Raw genomic sequence first — 22,173 nt, forward strand, 5'->3', positions numbered from 1 at the left:
ATTGAATTTGTGCACATAAATCAAATGTGTGCATATTATTCTACAGTTGTGCATAAATAAATAAAAATGTATCAAATCATACATATATGTAGTGTATTTTCTCTGTGCGAATACCACTCACAGTTACAACTTTACAAGATTATGAACACGGATTGCAGTTTTATGGGTGAGTTTTCTTCATTGTGAATCTGAAAGCGGTGCTTTCAGATTCGTATTCACAAGTACAACCGTGTACAAACATATACAACCGTGAAACTCAGAGAGTCCCCTTCAAACAGAGAATGAAAGAATTTACCATCAAGTTTACCATGTAGTTGCTGTGGAAATGCCTTTTTTTAATTTTGGAGCAGGAATCTCTAAACTAAGCCTGGTAAGGTTGGGGTTAATGAGGTTTCTCAGTTTGCCTTCCTCTTTATTGTCTTTCAGTCAGTTCGTAGGAACAAGACGCGAAACCTGATATCGAGGAAGCAATTCATTTTCTTCTTCCTTGTTTTTGTGTGATGACTCATGTACAACCCAGAGTCCCCTTTATAAAAGAGAATGAAAGAATGAAAGTGTCTTCATGAAAACGAGAGACGACTGACTGGAAGTCTGACCTGATCACAAGTCTGAAGCTGAAGATGGAAGCAGGTGATTCACTTTGTTTTACTCCTTACTACTTCTACAAATACAGTATGTACTTGATATTTGAAGAGTTAGAATTTCACAAAGCTTATGAAGTTTGATCGGCAGATGTAAAATAGAAGCCTTCATGAGGTTTCCATATTCTTCATCCATATCTTCAATATTTGTGTTTCCACTCAGTAAATTTGCTCAAAAAGTGGAAGTTAATGTCTTTTAGATATAATATTGTGAAAAACAGTTAAGTGTTTGCTTGTATCAGTGACTTCTTGAGGGTGTTCTAGCGCTCCCGTGTGGAGCACTTGCTGAGCTGTGGGTGTTCCTACACGGACATATCTAAAGCTCTGTGGGTCAGGATGATTGGCAGCTCTGTGGAATCTTCACAGCCAATAGAATCAATGAAAAGTTCACAAATCCACATCATCCGATCTTAACAAGGATAACTTCGTCTTTCCTCAAGAAGGTTATTTTTACAGGCCATAGCAGCATATCTACAACAAAGCTATGTGACTAACTATTATAGTCTTGTTCTACAGCTGCAGCTATGACTACTGACTCTAACACACTAGAGTTTACACTAACTAGAGGTTTACCAACACCAGCTAGAGGTTTACTAAACACTAACTAGAGGTTTACTAAACAGAAATGTTTTAAGTTTGGGTTGAAAGGTGGAAGTGGTGTCAGCCTCCTTAACCAGATAGGAAGCTTTACAACAGTTTCCCGTGTTGAAATATGTCAAAGGATTCTGTTTGTGACTAAAATGGCAGAGTAAAAAAGATTTCTTCGTAAAATAGCGAACTTACCAGTTTAGTAATTTTATGAATTTGCAACATATCTACAGCTTTTTCTACTTTTTTTCTACTTTTTACACTGACCTGGGGCCTCATTTATAAAGCTTGCTTGCACACAAAACAGGGCTTGAAAGATGCGCCACCTTCTACACAAAGGTTGGGATTTAAAAAGAAAAAACTAACTGAAAAATGTGCGTATCTCTACGCCGACCCTGACCCTCCCGTAGGAACAGTCTTAAGATCTGGGGAACTGGCGACGCAGGTGGTGAGGTGGTGAAATGAAGCCAGATTCATGTCATACTCTTAATATAATCACACATCAGACTTATAATATAATAGTGCTGATCCTGTCCCTCTGTGTTTGAAGCTCAGCGTCAGTCAGGACGCTCAGCTGCCGCTGGAGCTGCAGCCGCGGTGAGTGGGCTCGCCACCCGTCCCTTGAAATACGTAATTGGGAATTAAAAGTTTTGTTCCATATTGAACCAATACGGAACGCATTTTATTCCGTATTTCACAATTGTCCCATGCACGTCTGTCAGACACGCACACACTAGTTAAGCCTAATTATGCCTAAATTATGGTTCCACGTTAAATCGACAGAGCCTACGCCGTAGGTTACGCGGCCACGCGCACTGTACGGTGCGCGTGGCCGCGTAACCTATGCCGTAGGCTCTGCGTCAATTTAACGTGGAACCATAAATCAGCCTTGAGCAGCACTGAGGGGAGGAGGCGGAGCGGGGCTCCCTTCCCGTCTTGATGTGTCTTGATGATTTGCAATTACAGGCTGAGCCTACCGTTAGTTCTTAAACTGTAAAAAGTGGGGGGGGACAAAAACATGAGTTTGAAAAGTGGGGGGGACATGTCCCCCCTGTTCACAGTGGAAATTGCATCCTTGCACCTCATGGCGTTTTATTTACACTCGCTTTATTTAATACTATTTATATACTATTTGTACTTTTACTGTGACCACCAAATAATGTGGTTTTCCTGTCCTCCACCTCATCAACAACATCTCGTTCCCAGTCTCCGTGAAATTTAGTGGCACGGTGGCTCGACACGTCTCATCATGCGTCTCATTCATCCTGACGTCTAACAGGCTGCAGGAAGCCGTTGCGCATGCTCAGCAGGCTCATTCATATGCAAATACTACTTTGCATTGCCCATCTATGGTAAAAAGTGGGCGTGTAGAGGGCGGGATATGAGGCGAATTTAGCTGCGCAACCTTCCAGCTGGACAGTGATTTATAAAGCGAACATTGCGTGCAGATGTGCGTGCACACGGTTTTATAAATCAATATTTTTTTTGTGCCCGCCATTCTCGGCTTTTGGCTTTACGTGCACTTTTAGTATGAATCCTACACACTCTTTTATAAATGAGGCCCCTGGCGTCTAGATGGAAGCAACTGATTCTCTGTGGCGACCCCTGAAGGGAAAAGTCGAAAGGAGAAGGAGAAGATACTGACCTGGCGTCTGTTTCACCCCCAAACCGAATATTCTGCTGTCAATGTCCGCAAGTTTTGTTTGGCCAGCGGTTAGCTGCAAGACCAGCCAAACTCAAAGCCAAAGTCAGTCATTTTTATTGTCAATTTTTCATAAAATACAAGAAATAGAAAGTACGTTCCCTTCTTGTCCGACATAAAATAGATAAAAATAAAATAAACAAGATAAAAATAGTAAAATAAAAAATAGTAAAATTAAGTTAAATCGTAAAAAATAGTTAAAATACTATATAGAAAGTGTTTTAAAATGTTTTAAAATGTTTTAAGGCAGAGGAGTGGGAGAGTGGGGAGAGAGTTCAGCTTCCTAACGGCCTGGTGGATGAAGCTGTTTGCCAGTCTGGTGGTGGGAGCCCCGAGGCTCCGGTATCTCCTCCCAGAGGGCAGGAGCAACCTGGAACATTCTGGAAGTAAAAGTGACTCCGTCAGGGCAACCGGAGGACGGTGGGCCACTAGCTCATGGACCAGACGTGACGGTGCGACACTCTCTGCCTGGAACCTACTAGATCCAACCCAGAGCTGGAAAAGCAGTCTGTTCGTACACCTGACAGCAAAAGAAGATATATTATCTTTAAAATAAGGATGATTATGCTCTGTTGGGTCTTTATTCAGGGATAATAAAGCAGTTTTGACTCAATCATCAATCATGTAAAATCAATCTGTTCTGTTGTACTTGATTACTCAGCTCACCAACTCTCATGCAGCAAGGATGTTGTCTTGGACATCTATGACTCCTTGTGGGTCAACAACCAGGACATCGCTGAGCAGACCCTGAAGACACCGTTTCTACAGCACATGCAGTCTGGAGACCTGCAGGCGGACTACTACGTCACGTTCACGATCCAGGACATCAACTACCTGGTGAAGGTAACAGACATGTTGAAGACAATGAGCGAGAGAGGGGACATGCCAGACTACATCCATGCGTTCATGAAGGCCAGATACAAGAGCTACAAGAACTACGCTGATGACACGCTGAAGCAGTTCAACCTCTGTGTAAGAAACCATCACGACTTCAGTTATATTCTGCACAGATACCACATCTGGAATACTAAACTAATGCCAACGCCAAAGTGGCAATATGTACATTTCCTGTATTGACCACTAGGGACGGCTCCAAAAGACATCCATGTAGACATTTTTTGCTTAAAAGATGACAAACATATTAGTTTAAGAAACAGTTTAGGTATGTTGGCAAGACCACCTTTGGATAAGCCAGGACGGGTCCAGGCTGTAAACGGTCAGGTTGTGGCTGCAGCCAGGGCCGTAGCCAGGATTTTGTAAATACCGAGGTCATGGGAGGAGTCGGGGGGTCGGGCCAGCGCTGTCACATAGATCATGTTCCTCCAGTTCTCCACCGCTCCTCCATTCTGCTGTCCATGTTGGTTACCTATCAACAAATTAACAAAACAAACTATAATACACACAAATCTATCAGTAGAATCACTGAAATCACATTATTTAGCCCACATGAATGTTAACTGTTAACACAATGTCTATTACAAACATATGAATAGCCTTAAATGAATAATATTTCAAAGTTTATTTATTATATATGCTACCTGCCTTTTAATTGAACGCCAGTGCTACTCGTCTGTGTCCAGATGCATCCCAGCGCCTGAGAACGTTTTCACAATCCAGAGTTCTTTTTTTGTGCACATGAATCATTGCAAGTCCAGATAACCTGTCATTGCCCATGCTTGATCGCAGCCAGGTCTTTAACCGCCTCAATGCAGAGAATGACCTCTCACATGAACAGGTGGTCACTGGAAGTGTGAGGTAGATAGAGAGGATACAGCGGATGTTGGGGAAGTACTGCATGTCTATGAGATCCATGGTTTCCTTTGCTGTGGATGGCAGTGCTGTTTGAGATGTTGGGTTCTTTACCTTCCATCTGTGAATCTCCTGGTTGATGGAGTCTGGCTCAGGAAGGTCTTCTCTGTACCATGACACCATTAATTGTTGCTTTTCATGTGTGAACTTGGACAGAGCTGAGGGTATAAGATAGGTAGCAAGCATAGCTGGCTCAGAGCTCTCCATAAACCTGGTGTTTAGTTGGTTTGTCACATGATCAAGAAAAGGGTAGAACAGATTGAGTCTGTAATGTTCCTCTATTGACTGTGAGGGTGTGTTGGCTCTGTTTTGCTGCCTATTTGTCACACGTTTTTTCACTGGAACCACACCAATGGTGCTGGCAAGTTCTGCTGATCTTTGATAAATTTCACTGAAGTCCTCCTCATTCCTCAGTTCAGAAATGACGTGAGCCACATCTCTGGCCTCTTTGTAGGCAGTCATGAGGTCAATATTTGGTGACTGCAATTCGTTAGTCAATGGCTGGATGTAGCCTAGAACTTTGTCTGTTGTGACTGCAGTGACAATTGTATCAAATGACTCTATACTGTGGCGTAGGTTGCTGGCCTTGCTAGAGTTTGATGATGTTCCTGATTCTATTTCTGTGAGTGCAGAGTGGGCTGCATTGAAGTGATGGAGAAAAGCACCCACTGTCTTCCCTCTGCTGCCCCAGCGTGTGTCTGACATAAGTGGGATGCCTGCAGTTTTTCTTTTGTGACTTGCCTGTGTTTCCTCGCTTCCTTGTTGTTGTTGTTGGTGTAGCATGTTCTTCCTGACAGCAGATGCAGAGAAAAAAACTGCAACATTCTCAATGGTAGACATGGTGTTCCTGATGAGGGGGATGTCAGAACATCCATGGACTACCACAAGATTGAGTGCATGGCTTCTGCAATGTGTGTATAGTGCCTGTGGTTGACGCTCTCGAATGTGTTGCTGTACTCCACTCAGATGCCCACTCATGGTGCTGGCTCCATCATATCCCTGCCCTCTGAGATGTTCAATCTCCAGACCCCAGTTTTCCAAACATGAGAGGATGGCTTCTGTAATAGATACAGCATCTTGTTTGGCAAGAGGGCAGAAACCCAAGAACTCCTCAGATATTTCAGCTCCATTGTCATGCTTTAAGTAGCAAATGCAGATAGACAGTTGTTCCGTCCCACTCACGTCCATTGTTTCATCTGCAAGTATTGTGAAAAACTTGGCCTTTTTTATTTCCTTAACTATGTCCTCCCGAATCTCAGCTTCACAGCAGGCTATTAGTTCATTTTGAGTTGTTGGGCTTATGTACTTGGCATTTACAGGTGCTGTCTCAAGATGATGTTTCAGTTCATCATCGAAGATAGATTTCCATTTGAGGAAATAGTTAAAGTTGCCATCTTCACCTTCTCCTGTCCAGCTACCACGCAGTGCTATGTTCCTCTGAGCTAGACTGATTAGAACGTCTAGGATGGAAAGGAGAACTTTGCGATTCCTATTAACCCTCTCGTCATAGGCCTTACTCAGAGCAGAATTGATGCTTTTCTGTTGCTCTTGTGCAACTGACAGAAAGTTATCAGCAAATTCTGAGGCCTTTAGGTGCCCTGGACTACAGCTGTGGTTTGAGATAATTCCACGCTTCTCCCCAACAGCATTTTTCCAGTCTCTAAATCCTGTGTTTATGAACGTGGCGTTTGTTGTTTTTCTGCTGAATGACATGCAGATAGCACAGTAGGCAGAATCTTCAGAAACTGAATATCTTAGCCAAGGATATTTCGCCTCCCATGTCACACAATAGCGTAATTTCCTTTGACCTGACTGTGTTTGTGGGTATGTATGGTTTTGTTTGAACCACTTATTCTTTAGTAGTAAGTAGTACTTCTCTTCATCCGTCAGTTGTTTGTTTTTTAACTTTGCAGGATCCAATTCATGTAGAGTGCCTCCTCCTGTCACCTCTCTCCCAGCCTGTCCTCCTCCACTCTGCTGTCCATGTTCATTTCCTTACGGCAAAATAACAGAACATAAACACAAGTTTTTCTCACTCTCTATCTAATTAATGTAGTGTCTCTTTGGCTGACATTAGGTATCTCACCTCTCATGTCTCGCCCAGCCTGGCTTCCTCCACTCTGCTGTCCGTCTTTGTCTCCTTCTTCCACCTCTCCTCCTCTCTGCTGTCCATGTTGGTCTCCTGTCAATGTATCATATACTTTTAACAGAACACACAAACACCTACCTGCCCACTTGGGAGGCTTTCTGACGTCCCACCAGTCCGACATTTGCCTCGAATTGTCTAAATGGCAACACTTAATTTTCTATCAAACATCTCATCACTCTGACAGTTTTTGCCTCTTATAGTCGGAATCATGGTATTTTTCCTTTTTTCAAACATCCTGCCTTTCCGACTTTGTTGGGACTCCACAGTTGATCCTAGTCAGTGGTGAACTTGACTACCATAAGCAAAATGTGTTTTACATCCTATGTATAGACACACAGTGTGTGTGTGTGTGTGTGTGTGTGTGTGTGTGTGTGTGTGTGTGTGTACACACAGACGTCTATGTAGTTATCTTACAAACATACAACACATCATGTCACTGCTTTTCCTAACATGTGAAGTGAAGAGTGGGCATTGTACCGCCATCATCACCTCTGTCTCTTTTATTTGGACTCTCCTCACGCTTTCCCTCTCCAAACCTGAGCTTGCTTTGCAGAAGTCTTTTCATGGTCTCTCTGTGTCAGTGAGGAAAAGCAACACATGGTTATTGATCTGTTAATTCCTCTGCTATAGTTACAAGACGGGAGGCGAGTATTTCCCGCTGATTACTGAGGTTAGCTTATTATAATGGAATGTAATTTCGATATAGAAAGAAATACAAGACGCAAGCAGCCCACACACTCAGTAATATTATATGTTTTATACGTACCTTCTTGTATTTCCCGCTAACGTTTGAGCCGAGTGCTGGCACCTCCGTTGCAGGCTGCAGTCTTTTCCTCGTCTTTCCCAAACAAAGCTCTGTCCAATAGTATCCGTGCTCTACTTCCACGTCACATTCTGGCAGCCAATACAAAGTGCGACCTGCACGCGCGGACCCGCGGGTGTCAAAGATCGTCTCCGCAGAGAAGAGGAGTCACTCTCCCTCGGTTCTCCCACGTAATTTCACAATAAAACGTTTTTGGGGTTTTTTGGTCGAAAAAAATACCGAGGTCATGACCTCGGTGACCTCAATGGTAGCTACGGCCATGGCTGCAGCGTCATAAAAACCTTGTGGTTCCCGCCCTGACCTTGATAACATCCTTCTACAGTCATGTCACCTTCTCCCAGGGTAATGAACATTGTACTCCCTGGACATTCTAGCCCTGTGAGGGGTCATGTATCCCTGACTGGAACTAGGCTAAAATCTAAACTTTTAAAGATCTAAAAACCAGGCTTTACCCACAAAGTGAAACGCTAAGCCCTCAGATCAGGGGGGTCCAATTCCAGTCCCCAAGGGAGACTGCCCTGCATGTTTTACATGTTTCCCTGCATCGTCCCCAACTTGTCATTGAGGGCTGCACAGCTCTGTTGGTGAAACAGCTACTTGTATCAGGGTGTGTGGAAGTAGGGAAACATCTAAAACCTGCAGGACAGGGGTTCTTGAGGGCCAGGAATGAACACCGCCTTACATGATCTGTTAGTACAATCAACGACTCATTCACATGTCAGTTGCCATGGAGACCAAAACCATTTTTGTTGTTTAAAGGTGACATTTTTTTTAAACATGTGTTTATTCATATTTTACTTTTTTTCTTTTTTTTTTTACTGTTTTTTACAATTAAGGTTTACTCATGTTTGATCCAGCCTCTAGTGGTCATTCAAGGAACTGCACTGTTTCCAATTGGCCATAAAAGGCCAAACTGGATGTTTCTACTTGCTACTAAAGGTTCAAACAGAACTGACAAATTAAAATAATAATAAATAAATAAAGATTCCCTTAGTACTCCCACAATGGGTAAATTCTTTCTCTGCATTTAACCCATTTTTTAGTTGAACTAGTAGCAGTGGTCGCCATGCAATGGCACGGCACCTGGGGAGCAGTAAGGGTTAAGGGCCTTGTTCAGGGGCCCAAGGTGGTTGACTTTTGATTGCAATCCAGGGGCTTGAACCTGGGTCCTCCAGACTCCAGCCCTCCTATGTAACCACTAGGATACCACTCCCCCAAAGATTAATGTTTATTTTGCATTTTCTATTTCCAATCTTTTCACTTCTCTGGAAAATAAAAAGAAATAAACTCCTTTCTGTCAAAGACTTGGAAGGAAGATTTTGCAGCAGAACTGCTGGTTCTGTGGTGAGTTATTCTAAAACTACTCTACTGTGACCTACTCTGGCCTCTGTAGGGTGTGTCGGATATCAAACCGATCCCAGCCATGGAGAAGTACCTGAGTGACTACAAAGACATCATGGAGAGAGAGGAACCCATTTACTCCGCCGTCTCCCTCCTTCCCTGTGCCAGGCTCTGGATCTGGCTCGCCAGTAAACTTGAGGAGAAAAAGCAGAACGCGTACTTCACCTGGAAGAACAACAACATGCAAGGGCACCCGGAAAAAGAATACAGGAAGCTGCTCGACGACCACCTGAAGACTCCGCAGCAGGTGGAGCTGGCACACAAAATCTTCCGCCGGCAGATGCAGAATGAGCATGATTTCTTTGCAGCCTCATTCCAGGAGAAGCAGAAATAAAATGGTTTTGCACTGTGGTCTCCTTCACTGTCAGTTTAAAAATGATCTTGATATTTTTGACTCCAAAGCCTTTTACTTACATGATCATCAAATTTTGATTTGAATTGAATAAATCTCTCTCTTTTCAGCTCATGTTCAGTGTCTTATTATTTAATAAAAGTGATAAAGGACTGTTTTTAATGTAAAGCCATAGATTTATACATAAATAGGGTGTGGTCTATCCATTCCTGTGGATACTGAGCACCTTCGGTTAACTTTACTTCTGAGATGCGAATGAAGACTTAAAAGATCAAAATCAGTTGAAATCTGCCAGTCGGGACTAACCAGAAGACTGGTCGGTTATCAGGTCCTGCAGAATTTGGTTGCTTTACTCCTTCTCTGAGTTGGCAGGCTGAGGGGAGACCACTTTATATATGTTAAAGCAAGAAAAAACCAGTTTTTCATAATAGGTCCCCTTTAATTGACAACGCTTGCAGACTTTTTTTATCACTGCAAGTGTTAAAACAACAACAAAATCAGCACCGACCAACTCAAAATTATTACTATCACTTCATATTTTGCTGTATAGTAGTCATCATAGGACCTGCAGGTCTGGATCAGCCCCTGGTGGTCAGTAGAGGAACTGCAGGTCTGGATCAGACCCTGGTGGTCAGTAGAGGAACTGCAGGTCTGGATCAGACCCTGGTGGTCAGTAGAGGAACTGCAGGTCTGGATCAGACCCTGGTGGTCAGTAGAGGAACTGCAGGTCTGGATCAGACCCTGGTGGTCAGTAGAGGAACTGCAGGTCTGGATCAGACCCTGGTGGTCAGTAGAGGAACTACAGGTCTTTGTGTTGTATCTGTTATTGGTAGGCTGCTGCGCTGTGTAGACGCACTGTGGGTTACTTCATTTCATGATGCTTTCCTATTGGTTGGTTAGCTGAGGGAAGTCATAGAAGCAGCAACAGGCAGACAGCCTATATAGCCTCTGTATATGGTGTGCTCACTGAGCTATCCAGGCCTTAAAATTGGTTCTGTCTTGTAAACAGTATACACATTTTTGATTGGTGTTGTATCTTAAAAAAATGTTTTTATTTTTATTCAACTTTTTATGGAACCTTGAGGGACAAAGTCTGCTGAATCAAATTCCTAATTTGTTTGTAGAAACGTTGATTATAACATTGATTCTGATTGTGATTGTTATGAAACAAGAAGAGTAAGTGTGGTGCAGTCACCCTGACATGTAAACATGTAGATGAGTCTCACTCAGATGTGCCTGCTGTGAAACACCTCACAGGAGGATTGAGACGGAAACAACTACAGGACCAGATGCCACAACAGAGACGAATGAGGTTCTCTTCCACCTCTTTAAGCCTCTTAGTGGTGTAAGTCAGGCGGCTGCCTGCAGTTGTCCTGTAGAGCTGCCCCGGCTCTGATCAGCGGCCGCTTAATCCGTCCGTGGAAGAGGTTAGTTAGCTCGTTGGTGGCTCTCGCCAGTTCCCCATTGTTCAAGGACGACCCTGAAACCTTTGAGGGCATGGAGGAGCTGCTGTTACCCAATGAGGAGGAGGTGCGCTCCGACCAAGGGTCGTTCTCCCCAGGAGACCCCGAGAGGACGATCTTGGACCGAGTCAAGGCCTTCTTTGTGGATATGTCAAAGAGAGACTTGGTGAAGAGCGTGAGGCAGTTTTGTAAGAGAAACGGGTTGTTGACGCTGTCCATCATCGCCGTCATCACAGGCTGCACACTTGGTTTCACGCTGAGAGGAACTCAGCTGTCAATACAGGTACAAACACCCCACTCCTTTCCTCATTTCACATCCACTGTCAGGACTCTGGCCCTCACGGCTGACTCATTCCTCTTTAAATCTCCACACAGCTTTGGTGGGTTTACTCACTTTGTTGACCTGGTAGGTCTTCAACCCTACCAATGACACCTATTCTTTCACCTATTGCTTGACAATAATAATAAAAAAACAGACATACCCAATATAGTATATCTCTGCAATGACGAGGTGTATTTGAATGATTTTTGGGGTCCAAACAAAAAAGTAACACGTCAGTGAGTAAGTGAAGACAGAGCTCTGGATTCATGTAGTAAAACCTAAACACGGAATGATGTTCCTTTTGTGAGTTATTAAGAGAAATGTTTAGACAAACCTATCAAACTGGCTGCATGCGTAATTGAGCTTTTTAAGGTTTTCTTAAGCCAAACTATGAAGCTAGTTTGTGTCAGTTTCCTTTCAAATACAGCATTTGTATGGTTGGAGCAGCTGGTTGCTGGTGACATTTTTTTAAGCTCTTTACATTGACCAGAACAAGACACCATCTTGGCTGGTGTTAAAATTACCTACGGTAAAGGAGCTACCAAGCACCCAACTTTTGGGTTGAAGCCAACACAGAACTAAGAAACGTTTCCGTATCTCTACTGCCGCTGCCATGAAGGTCTGGATCCAGACATGCATTTCCTCTACCGGCCAGGGTCTCAATCCAGACCTACACGTCCTCTTCTACTGACCACTGGGGTCTGGATCCAACCGTCAGCCAATCTACATTGACCTCTATGCTAAACATGCAGAACAGCAGAAAATACACATATTTCCAGCCTGGAAGACAAAAATGGTAGAATCATTTCAGGATCCTTCTAAGCAGAAGTCCAATGGGACCAGAAGTCAGTCACTTGTAGGTTTGCATGACTACAACTGTTGAAATCCCAGCTAGTGGCAGACTAGTGGATAGCAGATCATTTTTCAGTCGAGCTCTGCTAGTTCTTATTTCTGCAAAGCAATACAAACATTTATTTCAGCTTTAGTCAAGTCAAAGTTAGTCAAGTCAGTTTCCATTGTTGTCCATTGTTCAATATCAAATTTTACAGCAAAAGCAAAACAAACAAACACAAAACAACAACAACCAAAAAAAATCGAATCATATTTTAAGTCTGGTACAAAAAACAGTTTTGGTAAAGCCATAGATTTATACATAATTAGGGTGTGGTCTATCCATTCCTGTGGATACTGAGCACCTTCGGTTAACTTTACTTCTGAGATGCGAATGAAGACTTAAAAGATCAAAATCAGCTGAAATCTGCCAGTCGGGACTAACCAGAAGACTGGTCGGTTATCAGGTCCTGCAGAATGTCTGATGTCTCTGAAAACAGAAAGTGAAAAGATGCTAAAGAAACCGACAAAACCAATTTAGGTTGTCATTTCATCTCATGCATGTGTACATTCTTCTTTGTTTGCTTATTGTGTTTATATACAGTATATGTGTCCATTACCTTTGCTTTGAATAATATCTTGTATGCTTTTATTGAGTTTGCTAGTTTAAGGTCGTTGTGTAATGAGTTCCACAGTTTTACTCCTAAAACAGATATGCATCTGCCCTTTGTGTTTGTTCTTATTGCTGTTGTGTCAAACATTGCTGTTCCCCTGAGGTCATGTTTGCCCTCTCTTGGCTTGAACAGTTCCTGCAGCCCGGAAGTAAATTGTTATAAGCCTTGTATATTATCACAGTGGTGTTCAGATTAACTATATCTTGGAATTTAAGTGTATTGTTTTGAATGAAAAGTGGGTTTGTTGGTGCAAGATAACCAGCCAAGTTTACAATTCTAATTGCTTTTTTTTTTGTAAAATATAAATGGGTTGTATTATTGATTTGTATTATTGATTTGTACGTATTTTGAAGGATGCTACTCGGGGGTAACTGGGGCACAGCTGGCCCGGTGGCTTTTGGCTCACAGGGCGCTTGCTCCAGCTGTAACTGTCTCCACTGACTGACACCTCAGACCTGGAAAAGACATTCCAGGTTGATGAACCAGGCCACTAGCCGCCAGCTAGCCCGCAGGGGGAGGTTGGTTTCAGATGACCATATGAAATGAAGATGGAAAGGATTCATTTTGAATGAATTTAACATCAGTTAGAATCACAGGTCAGTTTGAGCTAAGCTTAGTTAAAATAAATAAAAATAAAATTTTCCGGTAACTGACATCAAAATTTGGATTCAAGCCACTCTTTAGGAAATTCACGAGTGTCAGAGGGGGTTCCAAATGACCAAACCACATCAGCTTACTCCTGTCATCATGGAGGAATATCGGCTGTCCTCTGCTCTTCACCCATCCTGTCCTGAAGGCTGAGTCCAGCCTGTCTTCAGAGAAGCTTGTTTTGGCCGCTTCAATTAAATTACCTCCAACTTTTGGTTACAACCTACAGTTAATAGCAGAGGTGAGGATTTGAATGTAAATCAACAGCTTTGCCTTTCAGCTCTGTGTCGGTGCTAATTGCATTTCTTGACTTTCATGTTTAAACCAGCTAAAGAAAGTTAAACAGAGTTAAAGGGCTCTGCAAAGTACAGCTGTCTTGTTCAAAATAAACACCTATCAAAACATATTTAAGAATAAAACATAAAAAATAAAATTAACTTACTCTTTTAACAGTTTTCTGCAGGAATTCTTTTTATAAACCCAACCCATCTAACATTATCAGTTAAAAGAGGAAACCAGGAGCCTGGAAGTAGTTTTGCTTTTTGAAATTTAGCTAGTGTCTCTTAGTTATACTGAACGATTTTTAATGGGGGAATAAAAAGTAAAAGTACAACTGCAATATTCTTGCCCCACGACTCTACATCAATTAAAAATAACAAAAACATTTTGTTTTAAAATATAAACTAATATTTTGTGTCTGCTTTTTTCCCGTTTGGTGTAAATGTCAAGTTTAAAAATCACATGTTCATCATGAAGGGGGTCAAGCAGAGGTTAAGTTGAGTTCATATCTGTACAACCTGATCTTGCCTCTTATGAAACGTGACGGGTTGAAAACATCCATTAACTGTCCATGCTTTTGTAATGAGCGTGCTAATGCAGGGGAAGCAGGATTAAACAAGTCTAAATATGTACATTATATAATTATTAGTGCTGTCAGGCGATTAAAAAAATCGCCTGTTAATTACAGGATTTTTAATTAATTAATCTAATTAATCACATTTTAATCTCATATCTGCTGACGGCCCCCAAATAAAGAATTCAAATTCTAGGACATTACAAAATTGCAGTGCATGACTAATCAATTGAATACAATACACTAAGAAGAGAAGATTTGAAATCCACATTTTTATTGGTGAAGTGTGTTTTAGAAATGAAATCAAAAATGCAATACAAATACAGTTAAATAAATAAATTCAGAAATAAAAGAACAGACTCTTAATTCAAAATTAAAACTAAAGCTGACTCAATACAGCAATTCAAGTACTAGTAGCTGTAACGTTTACAGTGGAACTTATCCGGACATGTTTAGCGTTTAAATGATAATTCAGGCTGGAGCAGCTCCGCTGATAGGAACATTCTTTTTTACAAAATCTACAAATCATCGTGTTCTTGTTGATAGTCCTGTCTTCTTTCTTTTTATACATAAACTTGCCGTTCAAAGGCCCAGCAAAGATTTGCTGAGTCTCCCCTGAGTCGTCCAGGTCTGTCACCTGTTTGTTAGTTTGACCAGCAGCAGGAGGGAAGTGACCTGTGTGGCCTACGGCTCCCTCAATGGGACACATTTAAAATACTCGCGCATTTTGCCACTCATAATTAATTGCGTTAATTTTCATAACGCGTTAATTAGCAGTGTAATGAATTAATCTAATTAACGCGCTAAACTGACAGCCCTAATAATTATTATATATAGCCTATGTTTAATCATCATGAGAATAAGTGAAGTTGATGCATATATTTTGATTGATTGGTTGATTGATTGATTGATTGATTGATTGATTGATTGATTGATTGATTGATTGATTGATTGATTGATTGATTGATTGATTGAAACCTTTATTGTCCCCTCTGGGGAAAATTAGTTGCCAAACAGCTCATGACATTCAAAAGAGGAAGACAAACAGAAAAACAGAGTCGACAATGCAACAATACATATAAACATGGGGCGGCAGTAGCTCAGGTGGTAGAGCGGGTCGTCCAATGATCGGAAGGTCGGTGGTTCGAATCCCGCTCTGTTCCTGTTTGCTGTCGTAGTTTCCTTGGGCAAGACACCTTACCCACCTTGCCCCGTGTGAATGTGTTTGAGTGTGTATGAATGTTTGGTGGTGGTCGGAGGGGCTGTTTGGCGCGATATGTTAGCCACGCTTCTGTCAGTCTGCCCCAGGGCAGCGGTGGCTACAGATGTAGTTTACCACCATCAGTGAGGATGTGTATGACTGAATAATGATTTCTGTAAAGTGCTCTGGGTGCCTTGAAGGGCGCTATATAAATCCAAGTCATTATTATTAAACACCCTGCTGGTCCAACAAACACAAAGTGCTGCTAGTTGTTTGCCAAAGTCTAACATGTGCAGATACATAAAAGTCCAAGTCAGTTACCTATCAGCTCCAGCTCCAGGTCTCCCTGGGCCTGCAGGGCCTGGTTGGAGAGTCGGACTGCAGCTGGAATAAAAGACTGCCCAAATCTCTTTGTGGTCTGACGGGGGAGGACAAATCTGTGGCTGAATCTGCTCTTCATCCCCGTCAGCTCCATGTGCAGTGGATGGGAGGGATTGGCCAACATGGCTGCCAGTTTTTTCCCCATCCTCTGTTCAGCCAGCACCTCCAGGCTGTCCAACCCGGTAGGAGTCCACTCTTTCAACTTCCACTCCCTTGATGGTGATGGGGCTGAGGTGCCTCTCTTCCTCCTCAAATCCACCACCAGCTCCTTGGTTTTGCTGGTGTTGAGCACAAGGTGGTTGGTGTCACACCACTGCACAAAGTTCTCCACCAGGGCCTTGTACTCCTCCTCCCTGTCATTTGTGATATAGCCCACAATAGAGGAGTCATCAGAGAACTTCTGCATTTTTAACCCTTCATAATGATTAACCATGATTCTTTCCTCTGTTGTTGGACTTTACGACAGCCGTGACCTCACCTTATCTCCACCCGATCGCCCGTTCTGCCCACATTTAGACTTAGATTAAAATACCTTTCTTTTTTCTTTTAAATGTATAATATTTTGTGCAAACAGCTTGTCAACGGAGATTAAATCTCAGTGCATTGTGGGGAGGCGTTGTCACAGGCATCAACATCGAACCCATCAGTACCTGGAATTAAACCCCTGTCTGAGGGGTCGCTTGATTTCAATTAATGTGTCTTCAAATAACTGTCCCCACTGTCTGCGTTAACCATCCATGTTAAAATCTGCAATTCTTCATCTGAATTAACGGAACCGCCAGACGTCATTACGAAGGCTAGCACGGAGCTCCCAGGTTGGACTAGCTTCAGCTGCAGCATGACCACCGCTCATTAACTATGCCCAAAAGTCTTGGGGAGCCAATCAAATCAGTCCTTCCTTGTGGGGAGTCTCTCTGCTGACTGAACATGGCAATGACAGAGCGATGACAAACCCTGGTGTAAACAGTGTAGATGACTGCAGCTGAGGTTTAACAGCCGTTTGAGTCAGTTTTGGCATCTACAGTTAAAGATTCTGACTTTTTCTTGAACAGAACACGTCACTCAAATCCCTCTTTTGCAAAGTAAACGTATTTTCTGTTTTGCTGACATTTAATTTACTCTTCTACACAACTCACTCTCCGGTTGACCTGTTTCCATCACTATGAATACGTCAACTTGTTCATTGCTCTGATTGGTCGTAGCGCTAACCAAATGCAAGCAAAGGCAGTTTCATAAGCAACTGTCCATAGAGACCGATGCACCTCCATACCATCAGAGATGCAGGATTTTGAAGTAAGTAAGGTAACAGAGCGGACTGTCCTGCTCCTCTTTAGTCTGGAGAATGGGGTGTCATCATTGAGGTCATTATTCCCTCAGGCCATTTAAATGAGCTCTGGTACAGAGAAGACATCATAATTTCTGGATCATATTCATATATACAGTGAGGCAAAAAAGTATTTAGTCAGACACCAGTTGTGCAAGTTCTCCCACAAAAGATAAGAGAGGCCTGTAATTTTCATCACAGGTAAATCTCAACGATGAGAGACAAAAGGAAAAAAACAAATCCAGAAAATCACATTGTCTGATTTTTAAAGAATGTATTTGCAAATTATAGTGGAAAATAAGTATTTGGTCAATAACAAAAGTTAATCTCAATACTTTGTATTGTTATATACCTTTTGTTGGTAGTGACAGAAGTCAAGTGTTTTCTGTAAGTCTTCACCAGGTTTTCCGACACTGTTGCTGGTATTTTGGTCTGTTCCTCCATGCAGATCTCCTCTAGAGCAGTGATTGGTCCGTTCCTCCATGATCTCCTCTAGAGCAGTGATTGGTCCGTTCCTCCATGCAGATCTCCTCTAGAGCAGTGATTGGTCCGTTCCTCCATGATCTCCTCTAGAGCAGTGATTGGTCCGTTCCTCCATGATCTCCTCTAGAGCAGTGATTGGTCCGTTCCTCCATGATCTCCTCTAGAGCAGTGATTGGTGCGTTCCTCCATGTAGATCTCCTCTAGAGCAGTGATGTTTTGGGGCTGTCGCTGGGAAACACAGACTTTCAACTCCCTCCAAAGATTTCCTATGGGGTTGAGATCTGGAGACTGGCTAGGCTGCTCCAGTACCTTGAAATGTTTCTTACGAAGCCACTCCTTCGTTGCCGTGGTGATGTGTTTGGATCATTGTCGTGCTGAAAGACCCAGCCACGTTTCATCTTCAATGTCCTGCTGATGGAAGGAGGTTTTCACTCAAAATCTCACCATACATGGCCCCATTCATTCTTTCCCTACACAGATCAGTCGTCCTGGTCCCTTTGTAGAAAAACATCCCCAAAGAATGATGTTTCCACCCCCATGATTCACAGTAGGTTTGGTGTTCTTTGGATGCAACTCAGCTTTCTTTCTCCTCCAAACACGACAAGTTGTGTTTCCACCAAAAAGTTCTATTTTGGTTTCATCTGACCATATAATATTCCGCCAATCCTCTTCTGCATCATCCAAATGTCGCTAGCAAACTTCAGACCTGGACATGTCCTGTCTTCAGCAGGGGGAACGTCTGGCCCTGCAGGATCTGTGTCCCTGGTGGTGTAGTGTGTTACTGATGGTTCCTTTGTTACTCTGGTCCCAGCTCTCTGCAGGTCCTTCACTAGGTCCCCGTGTGGTTCTGGGAGCTTTACTCACCGTTCTCGTGATCATTTTTACCCCACGGGGTGAGATCTTGGAGCCCCAGATGGAGGGAGATTATCTTGTATATCTTCCATTTTCTAATAATTGCTCTCACAGTTGATTTCTTCACACCAAGCTGCTTACCTATTGCAAATTCAGTCTTCCCAGCTGGTGCAGGTCTACAGTGTAGTTTCTCACGTCCTTTGACAGCTCTTTGGTCTTGGCCATAGTGGAGTTTGGAGTGTGACTGTTTGAGGTTGAGGACAGGTGTCTTTTACACTGATAACCAGTTAAAACTGGTGTCTTTTATACTGATAACCAGTTAAAACAGGTGTCTTTTATACTGATAACCAGTTAAAACAGGTGCCATTAATACAGGTAAAGAGTGGAGGACAGAGGAGCCTCTTAAGGAAGAAGTTACAGGTCTGTGAAAGATGGAAATCTTGCTTGTTTGTAGGTGACCAAATACTTATTTTACCGAGGAATTTACCAATCAATTTAGTGAAAATCCTACAATGTGATTTCCTGGTAAACTTGGCAAAAATCCCCAAATCCATGACATATTGAGGGAAGAAACGGTACGGACCAGCAGGGAGCAAGGGAGAGACAAGATAAGATATACACAGAAGGGTTGATGAGACACAGGTGCAGACAATCAGACAATGGGAACCAGGGAAGTCAAGACAGAACTGAAACACAAAGACAAGGATTTCAAAATAAAACAGGAACTAAATAACCAAACCGTGACCCCCAGCCCCCTTAAGGAACAGCTTACAGATGTTCCAAAGAAACCAAGAACACAGTGGGCTGAGGGGGCCCAGAGGAGGGTCCAGGCCAACACACAGTCAGAGTTCAGGGGTCCTGGGCACTGGGCCAGGCGAGACAGATCAGGGGGTCGCCCTCGGGACTGGACCCACTGGCGAGGCAGATCAGGGAGCAGGTTCTAGTGCTGTTAATATTTCAGGAGCACGTTCAGGAGCCTCTTCTGGTTCTGGAACAGGTTCTGGAGCAGTTACTGGTTCTGAAGGAGGTTCTTGTACTTTAACTAGCTCTGCAACAGGTTCTGGAGCAGGTTCGGGGACAGGTTCTAGTGCTTTTAATGTTTCAGGAAAGTTTTATGGCGCTGCTAATATTTCTGGAACAGGTCCTGGTGCTTTAACAGGTTCTGGAACAGATTTGAGTACTTTCACTGGCTCTAGAACTGGTTCTTGTACTTTCAGTTGGGCTGGAGCAGGTTCGGGTACTTTCACTGGGGCTGCAAAAGCTTCTGGTACTTTGACCACCGCTGGAGCAGGTTGGGGAACTGGTTCTGGTACAGGTTTTGGTACTTCCACTGGCGCTGGCTGAGTGCAAGCAGGGTCCGTGGCAGGAACCTAGGTGCCGGCTGAGGCGGCCCAGAGGAGGGTCCAGGCCAACACACAGTCAGAGTTCAGGGGTCCTGGGCAAAGGGTCAGGCAGACGGGTGAAACAGCTCAGGATGCTGCCCTCAGAGCCGGGCAGACCGGCATGGGAACAGGGACATGGTGGGGTTTTCGGCGCTGCTGATTTCTCCATTTCGGCCTATATTGGGCCTGAACACTCTTGGGCCTGCAGAAAGCCAGGTGCGATCCCCAGAAGGGGGTTCCTCTTCTTTCACACGCCCCGCCTGTCGGGCGCAGCGCGCAGGCAGTGTTACAGAAATAGGCTGGGGCACATCCGGGTCCTCCTTGAGAAAAGGGACATGGTGGGATTCTCGCTGAGGCCGACGCTTCCCTTTTGGCTTATATTGGGCCTGAACACTCTTGGGCCCGCCGAAAGCCAGGCGCGATCCCCAGAAAGGGGACTCCTCTTCCTCAAACTGTGGCATATTTTTCTCTGCCTCCCGGCGGAAGTACTCCAAGAGAGAGATGTATTCCCCTGCTCGGTCCATGCTTGGCTGGTCCGTTCTGTGACGAATGTGGTTGATAGGACCCAGATGCCAGGTGGCAGGAGTTCCCTAAATATTGATTTATTTTAAATCAAACAAAACCAAAAGCGCTGCTGAGCAGGATTGCAAAAAACAAAACAAGAGCATAAACTTGGCAAAAATCCCAAAAACCATGACATGACACATTAAGGGAGGAAACAGTACGGACCAGCAGGGAGCATGGGTAAAACAAGATAAGATATACACAGCAGGGTTGATGAGACACAGGTGCAGACAATCAGGGCAGACTGGAACCAGGGATGTCAAGACAGAACCGAAACACAGACACGGGTTTCAAAATAAAACAGGAACTAAATAACCAAACCTTGACACTCACAGTAGTAAACTGAAAATAATTACAAAGATGTGCAATATCTTTCTATTTTTACCTTAATAATGTATTTATTATATATTTATCATGTTCAATACCATCCCCATCCCTCATTCAGCACAATTACAATGTACTCATTCATACATATCCTACCTGTTTTTGCACTGTATTTATAACATCTCATACTGCACTATTTTTCTTCTTCTGTATATACTGTATATATTTTTTAATTATATATTTTTTACTATTTTTATAGTTTTCTCTGTATGTGTATGCATGTTTGTGTTGTGTGTACTGCTGCTGCTTAATGTGAATTCCCCACTGAGGGATGAAAAAAAGGAATATCTAATCTAATCTAATGTAGTTCAATTCAATACAATTCAATTTTATTTATATAGCGTCTATCACAACAGAAGTTGTCTCTAGGATCTGTCCACTTTATCAGTGAGAAAGGAGGCATACGTATTTATAGATAGACTTGTGTCAGCCGGAGCTGCTGGTGGCCACCACCTATGTAAAAATTCACCCAACACAGTTGTCATTTTGTACACATGGTAGATACATTTGTAAACCCTCCAATCGCAAGATCGACCCCCTAAACCTGTGCTGAATCAATATACAGAACATGATCTAGAAGATCCTAGTGGTCCAGATCTGCAGGTCTGGACCCAGATCCTAGTGGAAACGCTCTTTTTGGCATTTCAGCATTGCTGTCAGTTTTGAAAACCAGGAATAGCCAATTTTTTCGGTCACAAAATCTATTATCGAAAAATGATTTGAAATACTAATCGCTTTTTAGCGGGGCAGCACGGTGGCTTAGTGGTTAGCACTGTTGCCTCACAGCAAGAAGGTCCCAGGTTCGACTCCCAGGCCCAGCAGGATCTTTCTGTGTGGAGTTTGCATGTTCTCCCCGTACTTGCGTGGGTTTTCTCCGGGTACTCCGGCTTCCTCCCACAGTCCAAAAACATGCATATTAGGTTAATTGTGAGTGTGATTGTGAGCATGGTTTGTGTGTTTCTATGTGGCCCTGCAATGGACTGGTGACCTGTCCAGGGTGTAACCCCTGCCTCTCACCTGAAATTAGCTGGGATAGGCTCCAGCAGACCCCCGTGACCCCGCAAGGGATAAAGCGGGTAAGATAATGAATGAATGAATGAATAATCGCTTTTTTCTTTCTTTTTCGTACCACAGGCAAAAATCTACTTCTCTTTTCCTGGGGAGCTGCTAATGAGGATACTGAAGATGCTCATTCTTCCACTCATCACGTCCAGGTTGGTTGACACACTATAACCCAGCTCGACTGGAACAGATTAAGAAGGTCCCAACTGTAAAACCTTTACTTCTAGTCCTGGTCTTGTAAACAATCCTAAGCAGATATCAAAGTAGATGGATGGAATTACTTC

At 43.2% G+C, this 22,173-nt stretch overlaps 2 protein-coding genes across 4 annotated transcripts in view; both read left to right on the top strand.

Annotated features, from left to right (window-relative positions):
• Positions 1–498: 498 nt before the first annotated feature.
• On the top strand, positions 499–9,562 carry LOC133458029 (uncharacterized). 2 transcript variants are annotated; one of them, XM_061737495.1, is made up of 4 exons: positions 540–630; positions 3,178–3,383; positions 3,593–3,903; positions 9,106–9,562. In XM_061737495.1, the coding sequence occupies exons 2-4, from the start codon at positions 3,230–3,232 to the stop codon at positions 9,445–9,447; spliced, it is 807 nt and encodes a 268-aa protein (XP_061593479.1). In that variant the 5' UTR covers positions 540–630; positions 3,178–3,229; the 3' UTR covers positions 9,448–9,562. The 2 variants fall into 2 exon arrangements, with proteins under 2 accessions (XP_061593480.1, XP_061593479.1); XM_061737496.1 differs by lacking the exon at positions 3,178–3,383 and having other exon boundaries at positions 499–630; positions 9,106–9,561.
• Positions 9,563–10,857: 1,295 nt separating this feature from the next.
• Positions 10,858–22,173, top strand: part of LOC133458010 (excitatory amino acid transporter 5-like) — a 35,787-nt gene continuing 24,471 nt past the window's right edge. For both annotated transcript variants that reach the window (XM_061737464.1, XM_061737465.1), the window contains exons 1-2: positions 10,858–11,211; positions 21,962–22,041. In XM_061737464.1, the coding sequence (XP_061593448.1) occupies positions 10,963–11,211; positions 21,962–22,041 (329 nt within the window). In that variant the 5' untranslated portion in view covers positions 10,858–10,962. The remainder of the gene's footprint in view (positions 11,212–21,961; positions 22,042–22,173) is intronic.

The sequence above is a fragment of the Cololabis saira genome, chromosome 13, assembly GCF_033807715.1.
Source record: "Cololabis saira isolate AMF1-May2022 chromosome 13, fColSai1.1, whole genome shotgun sequence".
Lineage (NCBI taxonomy): Eukaryota > Metazoa > Chordata > Actinopteri > Beloniformes > Belonidae > Cololabis > Cololabis saira.

Coding starts and splice junctions, on each gene's coding strand:
- LOC133458029 (XM_061737495.1), top strand. CDS start 3,230: ATGAAGCTGTTTGCCAGTCTGGTGGTGGGAGCCCCGAGGCTCCGGTAT. Junction 3,384..3,592: donor CTCATGGACCAGACGTGACG/GTGCGACACTCT, acceptor TTGATTACTCAG/CTCACCAACTCTCATGCAGC. Junction 3,904..9,105: donor TGAAGCAGTTCAACCTCTGT/GTAAGAAACCAT, acceptor TGGCCTCTGTAG/GGTGTGTCGGATATCAAACC.